The following is a 10,188-nucleotide window of genomic DNA, read 5'->3' on the forward strand; positions in this document are numbered from 1 at the left end:
GAAGTGTTGGGAGGTGTTAGGAAATGTTAGGAGGTGTTAGGAGATGTTAGGAGGTGTTAGGAGATGTCAGAAGGTGTTAGGACATGTTAGAAAATGTTAGAAAGTGTTAGGAGATGTTAGAAGATGTTAGGAGTTGTCAGGAGGTGTCAGGAGTTGTTAGGAGATTTCAGGAGGTATTAGGAGGGGTCAGGTGGTGCCAGGAATTGTTAGGAGGTGTTTGGAGATGAAAGAAGGTTTTTGGAATTGTCGGAAGGTCTCAAAAATTGAACGAAAGTTTAGTTGCCACTAATAATATGTCGGCGCGGAGTATGCCCCTTTTGAAATGCAACCAGCTAGCTAGTTTGTTGGTTCGGTCGTCATCCCGTAGGCGCAGGGATGCCCCCGATATGCGGCAACCATTACTAGTGTTTTTGTCAGTTCGGTTGTAGATGAAAAGCTCTAGTGTATTTTTCATTGTCATTAGATTTTACTTCTGTCATTGAATAAATCGATACTCACGCAACAATTAATTATACCAGATTAACGATTTACGCAAACCGAAAGACTTATATTCACGCAAAGTCTGAGATTGAAAAGTTGAAAATGTTGGAAGAGGTTACGAACAGCTGGGCCATCGGCCTGCACTCGTTTCTTGACGTTTCACAGTTTACACCGATGGTATCGAATTTGTGGGATAAAGAAACGTTCAACGTGCAACATTTAATTGACACGAAAATAAAAAAGGCTGACGTACTTCTTGGATACTCGATTCTGCTTTGGGTGATTTTGTACCTGATGTATGAAAAGTGCCTTAATGTACGTTTTCTATTTCGATATTTCGAACTTCCACGTTGTTTTGTTATGTTAATTAATGAACTTATCGATTGTGTTTCTTTGGCTTATTGGCAAAGAGTGCAGATAAAGAATAACAAGCCTTCATTTGGTACTTTTGATTTCATTTATTAACACAGTCGCTACTTCGACGTATGCGAATACCATTGGTGCAGAGGAGTAGAATAATCGAGGCTGTGTGGAATTGTGGATTTTGCTTTGGTAGCATTTGTTATCTAAAGTCGTCTACAATCAAGACAATAAACTTCTTCTCTGAAGGACGGGAGGTGACGCACGAAGAGCTGGGTGTCATTCTGCATAAAAGCTTTTATTTTCATCGGGCAGGAGTAGAGATATTCTGTCATGGAGCTTGGTCGAAAGGCTGGGCAAACTTGCTATTTGCGTCATTCGTCATGAATCCATATCAGGAAAAGTAAAGAAGCTTCCATTTTAATAGAGCCAACTGATATTACCTCGTTTGTCTAGACATTTCTTAACACTTTGTTTAATCATTTCACTGTTTCCTTTAGTCTCATAGAGTATCTTTAAGTTCTGTAGTTCACTTGTTCTTTTACAGATGGTGTACAGTAGTAAGCACCTTCTTATTTTATAAAGCAATTGACACTATTGTAATAAATATTTGTCGAATTCTATTGTGTGTATTCCACTTCAGAGGAAGAAAGTTAGCCAAACTATTTTTCTTCGTTCATTGCCTTGGATGGTTAGTACATTGAATTTGAAAAAAAATTTAATGAAGTATTTTTTCTGATAAATATTATTTTTAGGATATATTTATATGTACTATTTGTACCTAAATTGATGTTACGACTGGAAAAGACTACTTACACCCGAGCAGAGCTTGGCTTATGGCTGTGGTTTACAGCAGAATGTATAGATTCGGTAATAATATTGTACACGTTGATCTTAATTCAAAGTGTTTTTTTGTTTCGTAGAAAACAATTTTTACTTAAATTAAGATTTAATGTATAGGTGTGGCTAAGACTTTTGGGATGTGCTAAAGCTACGTACTGGCTCGAAATTTGTTTATTTCCCCGTCCAACGCGTGAAGCAATCGTACTTGCGGGAATTCAAAAGCGACATAGAGATTCTTTAAGAAAGTTAGTTAATAAGACATCAAAGAAGACTGAACTATGGCAAACTATGCTCTGTAAGTATGCCGGAGCGTTAAACTTATCTACGAAAATTTTAATGTTAATAATGATTTTAAAATAAAGGTGCGGTAGCTATTAAGAAAAAATTGAAAAAAATTAGACAAGCAAAGCAGAATGATTCCGAATTGACGATTGATTCTGCTGAAACGGAAAAAACGCAAGTGGAGAACGAAGAAGAGAGAGATCAATAATTACAAAATTATACAGTCAGTATTAAAAAATTGCAGCTCCTTATGTATCGGTAAGGAAAGACAGTAAATGAGATTTATTTATAGTTCCTATAATATCTTCAAATGAATTTATGTAGAAGAAAAATGTTAAACGCGATCAATTTAAGAATACGAACGGGATGTAATTAATGAAAATCTGCACAAAATTTTGTTTAATACAAAAATCAAATTTATTTGAGAATTGGATAGATGTATACCTGTATATGTAGAAAGTTCCATCGCATACACGCTTATAAGTTAACGGTACATGTCACGATTAATATCCGTCGCGTTTTACACAAACCTTCAGTTGAGGATTTCGTGATTGGCACGATATCACGGTAACATTACAATCGAGATTACGAAGCATGCATTCGTATTAGGGTAGGTGGATAAAAACAGTATTTTATACGGTTGACACGTTGATTATTAATTTAACTTCAAATGGTTAACGATTATTTTCATATGAATTCATTCATAAAATCTTCGCTCGGAAAATGACTTTACGTTTTGTGATAATGCAGGATGAGTGTAGTACAATTAGCTCGCATATAGTTTTGTTTCTTATCTTTTAAACATTAAGCTAGAGGCACAATATGTATATCTACAAAGCGAATAGAGAACACGCCGATGCTATTTCGCTTGATGTCAAAATTGCTTACGGATTAAGCGTAGGTACATTGTAATACGACATAGATTAACCGATAGATAACCTATCTGGGACAGTAAATAAAAAGATTTAGAAGCAATTCACGAAATTAAAGCGAAGAAAGAATATTACAGGTTAAAAGTGGGGTTTAAACTAAAATTGTAAGAAATCGAAACATTGCTCGTATCCGTTATAATAAAGAAACGTGATTCATGTGACACGTTATTCCTAGATATATAAAGTTTTATTTCCGATCATTCTGGACTGTGTCAATAAAATATAGTACATGTATTTAGGCTGAATTGTTCCACGATGTTATACAGTTTAATGAAAAATATTATAAACGAATATGGTTGGAATAAAGTTGTATTTAATACGCCGGAAGTGTATACGCCTCGATGGAATCGTACTTCTAAAAATTGTTAAAACATTCGGTTTAGAAACTTATACGTAACAAGTTGTATTACACAAACGCATAATACCATTTCCTAACCCGATAATAATTAATATTAAAATTATTCAAGCGACCTTACTTTTACGACATTGTCTAAATGCAGGGGCATTCTATGTTCTAGCGAATGCATCAATGCACCTCGTTCCTTGTAATTAAAAAGTTACATATCGTTCTCTTCTTTCTTTCTTTTTTTTTTTTTTTTGCACGAGGAAATTGTACCTCGCGCAGTACAGAGCTTCTCAAACGATTACCAGTTAATAATCTAAAAAAATCATGCTCGTCCCAGTTCCGAAAATTTGTCTGAGAAGTTACATCGTACGAACAAACGAAACTTTGTAAAAGGTGACGGTACAGAATTGAATCGATGGTAAAACATTTAATAATAACGTCGATCGATTGTGCGCTACACAAAACCCGATTACTCGCTGCGATGATTAAAACTACGTTTAATACAGCAACACTTCTCTCCCTGAATGCGTTGTGAATCCAAGTGCTGAATAAGGCCTTTTCATGTGAATGACGACCGTTAAAAGTTCAACACCGTTTATAAAATTCCATCCTCCGAGAACAACATTCTCGATGGCCTCTCGCGAACGATAGACAACCGTTTGTTTTATTACGTAAGTTTTATAATCGAACTTATAGACACACTCACAAAATATCTTGCCATATTATTTTATCGTGTGTGTAATGGTTATTTGTAATATTTATATATATGTATATTGTTAAATTGTATTTAACTTACGTCGAATAACTATCACTGCGCTCACTTCCGTAATAACGTGTAATCAGTTTTTCCTTTATTTTTTTTTTTTTTTGAGTTTCTTTAATGACCTTCTCACACATTCACGCTCTCTCAAACGACGAAAAAATAAAGGACGAAAGATGGAAGGAAACAATGTCCACGTGTAAAATTCACACCGGTGCGATGATCACAATGACAAGCTGCTTTTTTTGTTCTTTTATTATTTCTTCGTTTCGGAATCGGATGCTTGTGTTTAAAATTTTGACGAACGAGATGAACAGATTTTGTTGTTGTTGTTAAATATAATATCTTTATGTATATGGCATTCTAATTTTTGTTATAAAATAAAATGGTTCGTGATGCTACCTTATCAGGAGCTTCTTCAAATGTTTATAATTCTATTTCACTGCAACCATATCGGTACCCCGAACACTTCCGATTTACTTACATATCGTTCTCGGTGAAGTTCTCGATTATTATAACCCCCGAGTATTTCGGTGATTCGCTCTATATTAAACGCAACCTGATTCTTAATTTTCTCGTTCCAAGCAAAATGCTTGCACGTTACAAACGTTAACAACCACAGGGCTCTGATAATGTACGTTATCCATTAGTTCATCGACTAAAAAGAGTCACGCGTAAAAAATGTTTAAAACGTATCGAAAAGCTCTACGATCTGTGGCCGAAGAATACCAATTAAAGACGAAATCGACGTCTTATACGACGGATCGTTGGTTTGCTTTTAAGATATATCGTGGCTACTCACATATACTTAACTAGCAACTTACCAATCAGACTCTACTCGTTTTTTCTGTTGTTCTTTTTTTTTTGGTACATTTTTTTTTGTGTTTTTTTCTTTCTTTCTTTTATTTGGCGAGGGCAGCAGCGAATCAATAAAACATGTGATTTATCTGCCCGTCGAAAGTAAATTGTAATTTCATACCTCAGGAAGACAATAAATTATTGGAACGCGATCGTACAACAAACAATTACGTGTTTCTAGTTTTGTCCTCGTCTTCTTCCTTTCTCGTGCACGCGGTGTAAAATTTCTAATAAACGTTCGCGGTTCGTCGATGGTGCTGGAACGAATACGGTTACGAAAGTTACCTTATTACAAACATATATACGTATTACATGAGCAATAAAATTTGAGTCGGTTAATATTTCTTAGGCCCAACCCGTGTCTTTCCTCTTTAGTTTCACATATTCTGCGCCTTCGCGTAGATGCAGATATTTAGAATTTGTAGTTTCGATCGGTGACGCGCGCGCCGTCGTTCCTCTTTCCTTTTTTTTCGTTTCTATTTATTTTTGTGAAAATATGGCCCCATTGTTACAGGCTCGATGTAGGTTTCGGAAACGGCTCGATATTATCTTTCTGTCATCCTGAGTCTGCAACAGGCTTCGTTGAATTAAATGCCACCTACATTTATGATCGCGGATCCGTTCTCGTTACCGGTTTTAATACATGTTATAGCAGTCGTCGCCTTGTCACGTCTCAGTCGATTCAACGTCGATCGTCGTTGTAAAACCCATTTAAAAACCCCAAATGTAAAATATAACGCTTCGGTCCCATGTACGCGATTTTCTTTCTCTCTGTACAACGCGACCGCGAGACTACTTCAGCGTGATCCATCGAATTTCTCGTGGTGCCCCTCGAGATCGATCGATCATTAGTTCCGCTCGCGTTTTATGCTTCAAGAATAAATTAATATCACACTATACAATATTACAGTTTAATTTTGCTTCGAAACTCGTACTCAGCGCGGTCTAATGGCATCGATCGTTCTCGACGATAAACACGAGCGTAATTCGTTAAACGAGTACGAAGAATCACAATTGTAGCGGCATAAAATCGAACATCTTTAGATCTTTCCATATTAATTCTAAATACATTGTGTACGTGTTTCGACAATTTGTTCGTTTCTATACTCTTAATACCTTGTGTTTAAACTTTATATCTCTTGCTTCATCTGCATTATCAACAATAAAACCACGTACTGGAAAGCGGTTGCTTCCAATCTCTGTCGAGGAATATATTTCTTGCTCTCTGGAACTATTACTCGATTTAATTTTCTACTTAGGTAGTGAAATCGTCTCGAACCATGCGGTAGAAACTATAGGAATATAATACAAGAGCTTACGGAGCTAGAACGAGGCCATAAATCAACAATGCGAATGAACTTTCGGCGCAAACCAGAGATCAAGAAATTTGTCCAATTTCGTTCTCGAAAAAAAATGTTATCGTTTTTGCTATTTATTTGATCCAATTTTCTTGCATGTGTAATCGCTAGGATCCATAGTTGACTCTCCGAGTGTCGTCGAAGAATAGAGCAACATAAATGTAGCTGTACAGATCAAATCAAATCAAATACGGAAGCGATCGTATATACAACAGTTATACGTAGTTTACACGAAGAGTAAGGAGTTGATAAATGAAAGTAGAGGCAGAGGTTGAATCGAACCAACCGTTTTGTTAACACTCGGAGAGTCGAAACTCTCTGCCTTAATTTTTTAATGTCTTCGTGTCCTGGCCGCTCGTGTGCGTATTTTCTGAGAATCCTTGCGGAGCAGTCAAATCGCGATTAATTGGCCATTAGTCGTTTATAACTCACCCGAAAAGTCGAAGACTCGTCGAGGCTTCAGTCTTTCAGTCTGTTAACACCAGGGACGAGAAACCGCTGTTTTGCTCGCGTGAAACGTGTAAACTGTATCGTATCGCAAAATGAGCTGTACGATACGTTTCGTAACGTGCTTTGTCGAGGTATATCGCCAATTAAGATACGAAAATTAGTAGATCGACACCGATAACGGAACCTGACCCAAGCGAAGGAAATAGAAATATTCCGATGGTAGCGGTATCTCAGTAATTCTCCAGTGCTATACTCTAAACAACAAACAATTGGCTCGTCGAGTCGTTTTCTGTATCGTTAGTTGAACTTTGACGCGTCGATTAATGTTGCCTCGAGCATGGCACTTTAGAACCAAGTATGGTCGGTTGCCAATGTTAACGCAGACCGTTCGTGCAACGTACACGGTACAAGTACATCGAAATTATTCACGGTACGGTCTGGGTGTTTCTCGTAAAAGTCCCTGGTCAACGCGAACGCATTTTATATTTGTTCCTTGCGTCTTTGCGAAACGTGTATCGTATTTATATATATTTATATGTACGTGTGTATGTTTGTGTGTACGTGAGCATGCGTTGTACGTGGAAGTAACGAAAATTAACAATTGTCTCTCAGAGGCTTGTGACGATGTGTGGCTTGGCAGTGGTGGATGCGATCTCGGAGAGTCGCACGTCGATTGGAATGCGATCGTCGTACAGCGTCGGGGCCTGAAGTATGATCCCTGCCGTACCGACAACCACGGCTAGTGTAAAAATCAACAGGAACAGCCTGTCGAGTACCATCGCAACGTATTTCCAATCTTCCTTCACCTGGAACAGAAAATGTTCTACTTAGAACCGTGCGCATATTCCAGTGATCCAAGTAGAAAACATAGAATATAGTTCTAAACATAGTAATAGAACGAATTTAACTCTCACGTACTCTGGTGGAGTCTTCTTCCCTCTTCGTATGGTCGGCAATGAAACGAATGCCTTCGATGGCCTTGTACAGTTCTGGGCAGTGATGCCAATGATGAAGCGTGTTACAAAGAGCGTCCACGCTTTCCTCCGTCGGGAGTTGAGGCGGAGGAGCTGCCGTGGCCGCTGGTGATCCGTGAATGCGACACGCGCTTCCCAAATTCACCGCTTCCAATTCCCTGACGAGCAAAATTCCTCAGCTTAAACGCGCGTTGGATGCGCTTCGAAACTTAGAGAAGAGGATTTCATTTAACCATTTGCACTCGAGGCCCTCTTTTTTTCTGGTATCTACCAGCAACTCGGAGATGCTTTCTTAGCCATTCCATTGCCACGAATGTTATGCTTAGATTTGGACTTTGAAAATGGGACGTTCAATTTGAGAATTGCTGCGTGAAATCTAGTCTCTCTCGAGTGCAAATGGTTGAACGTCCAGTTTAGTATTTTCTAGAGGAAAGGAGTCGGGAAAAATTAGACAAATTTCTCAACGTTTAAGATTCATTTCAGGATCTGAACGTTCGATAACGTTTGCGTACCGAGGATGTAATTCGTCCCGCGAATCGAGACTCGGGAACAGAACGGAGGATTCGACCAACTCCGAGGCTGAGGTCTCCACGAACATAGACGGGTCCCGCAATTCGAGACCGTTGCACGTTCTGACCATCACGCGCTGACCGTGATGACCACCCATGCCACGTTTGTCTATCTGGTACTGCGGCCTGTTTGGAAGTTAATTAAAAAAAGTACGATTAACCGGGGGCAAGCGGATCGATTTTCGATGCGACGAAGAATATCCAAGTTCGCAGTTAACTTTCTAACGGTGTAATAGAAACTCGCTGCAATTTATTCTGAAGATATGAAGCATGTCGCTGCGGACGATCAGTGAAGTAAAAGCTTCTAAATATTCTAAGTTGATTGGTTTACGTACATGTTACGAAGTTATCGATGCATGACGAATAAGCAGACGAGTGAGAGAACGAATCAAGCAAAAACTTGTCCAACTTATTCGATCAAAATGCATGGCGGTTGAAGGATGGAAAATTCAGTTTACTATGGTGTCAAGTTTCAGGCTTGCGAGAAACTACGTTCTACATCGGGACTACGTTAATGTTACATATAGTATCTTACAGGTGATAGAAATGATCGGAAACTACTACGGCAACCAAGCAGTGACTTACTCGTAATCGTTTACTGGAAATAGTGAACGTGTACAAGGTCTGAGCAAGGCGATGTAGTGTAGTGCTGAACTGTGCAGAACGTTTCAACGGAACTGTCAAACTGTCGGTGTTAGCGTTTACAGTGGCCAGTGCGGGAGTCGAATATGTTCGAGCACGAAAGAAAAGGGGTGAAAAGACGAATCCGACGAATTTCCATTTCTGCCTTCGTGCAAATTACGAGATACGATTTCGATGCTTCGCGCTCGAATGTTTCGCGATACGCGATTAAATGAAATCTAAAGCGACCAGATTAAACGACGTCGTTGGTCGTCGGACGATTTTGAGCGGGCCGTTGATTTGCAACTCGGCGGGAAACTGGAGTTTAGTGAATTCAAGTTCAATTCGCTCTGCGGACAGAGAGTAGTGGGTAGTTGTGCTAATGGTTGCAGACGCGACGTGACGCTAACGTCACGCGCGAGGCCACTAATGAACGTTCTAATGCTGCTTGGCACAGACCCAACGGCTGGTCCAAATGCTCGTAGAATCATATCTTGCCTGGAATCGTAATCGGTTCTCTTCGAAGACGTATTATACCTGCGCATCACCAGTAGTCTTGGCAGAACATGGATAAAAACGCGACGGACCCACGGCGCCATCACGTGCGTCTGTGGCGACCGGAAGTGAACATTGAGGACTACCACCGTTACGCATATACTGAAACATGGAAACGATAACACGTTCGGATAACGGACCAGTTGGATAACAAAGGCCCCGGCGATCTTTGGATCATTTACGTATACATTTGACGCAAGTCGATATCATGTATACATTTATGTACACATTTCCCACAGTTTCTGTTATTAATATTAATCGGTTCGTACCTGAAGGTGTCTAGGATCATGGTGAAAAGGACGAATTTGCCGAGAAGCGGTACCACGAGCGACGTGGGCGGGATGATCTCGGCCAGCAGGAGGAAGAACACAGTCAGCGACAGTAAAATCGAAATTGATAGGCTGACCTGCAATCGGAAAATATCGATCGTTTTAACCTGGTCTCGGGAGCGCCGCGTCTGAAAACACGGAATCGATAACAATAAAAATAATAAGATAGAGCGGATAAGGTGAAACGTTCGAAGACAATGTTCTGATCCGATTCGGAATTCGAAGGGCATGCTCGAGGGAAGCGAACCGGCCACAAAGAGACAAAGAAGAGCTCTCGAGGTTAAGTGCGACGAACAAAACGTTCCTTTCGTTCCCTCATGACACAGTATTGTATTTCGAAGAGTGTTAAGGTCGTGCCATTGCTTCTTGTAACGTCAGCCGAATCATTTGTACGCCGAACACCTGCGACGGAAAACGGGGAGAAACTATGTACCGGGTAGGTTGAGTTCTTTCTCACCTACCACTGTGCCG

The 10,188-nt window shown here is 39.6% G+C and overlaps 2 protein-coding genes across 7 annotated transcripts in view; one reads left to right on the plus strand and one right to left on the minus strand.

Annotated features, from left to right (window-relative positions):
• Nucleotides 1-310: 310 nt before the first annotated feature.
• On the plus strand, nt 311-4,416 carry LOC128872269 (uncharacterized). Its single transcript, XM_054114777.1, has 6 exons — nt 311-795; nt 951-1,243; nt 1,388-1,531; nt 1,596-1,710; nt 1,801-1,978; nt 2,046-4,416. The coding sequence occupies exons 1-6, from the start codon at nt 583-585 to the stop codon at nt 2,171-2,173; spliced, it is 1,071 nt and encodes a 356-aa protein (XP_053970752.1). The 5' UTR covers nt 311-582; the 3' UTR covers nt 2,174-4,416.
• Nucleotides 4,094-10,188, minus strand: part of LOC128872267 (acetylcholine receptor subunit alpha-like) — a 73,178-nt gene continuing 67,083 nt past the window's right edge. For 4 of the 6 annotated variants that reach the window (XM_054114767.1, XM_054114768.1, XM_054114773.1 and 1 more), the window contains 5 exons: nt 9,658-9,794; nt 9,332-9,490; nt 8,156-8,338; nt 7,588-7,801; nt 4,094-7,475 (listed from right to left, as the gene is read on the minus strand). In XM_054114767.1, coding sequence (XP_053970742.1) covers nt 7,278-7,475; nt 7,588-7,801; nt 8,156-8,338; nt 9,332-9,490; nt 9,658-9,794 — 891 coding nt within the window. In that variant the 3' untranslated portion in view covers nt 4,094-7,277. The remainder of the gene's footprint in view (nt 7,476-7,587; nt 7,802-8,155; nt 8,339-9,331; nt 9,491-9,657; nt 9,795-10,188) is intronic. The other 2 variants (XM_054114770.1, XM_054114772.1) reach the window with 2 other exon arrangements.

Source organism: Hylaeus volcanicus, chromosome 2 (genome assembly GCF_026283585.1).
Source record: "Hylaeus volcanicus isolate JK05 chromosome 2, UHH_iyHylVolc1.0_haploid, whole genome shotgun sequence".
Taxonomy (NCBI): Eukaryota; Metazoa; Arthropoda; class Insecta; order Hymenoptera; family Colletidae; genus Hylaeus; species Hylaeus volcanicus.

What these genes read in the sequence shown, in the direction of transcription:
- LOC128872269 (XM_054114777.1), top strand. Translation starts at nt 583, where the DNA reads ATGTTGGAAGAGGTTACGAACAGCTGGGCCATCGGCCTGCACTCGTTT. An exon ending in TTCGTTCATTGCCTTGGATG is followed by an intron (nt 1,532 to 1,595) that starts GTTAGTACATTG and finishes TATTATTTTTAG; the next exon opens with GATATATTTATATGTACTAT. An exon ending in ACTATGGCAAACTATGCTCT is followed by an intron (nt 1,979 to 2,045) that starts GTAAGTATGCCG and finishes TTTAAAATAAAG; the next exon opens with GTGCGGTAGCTATTAAGAAA.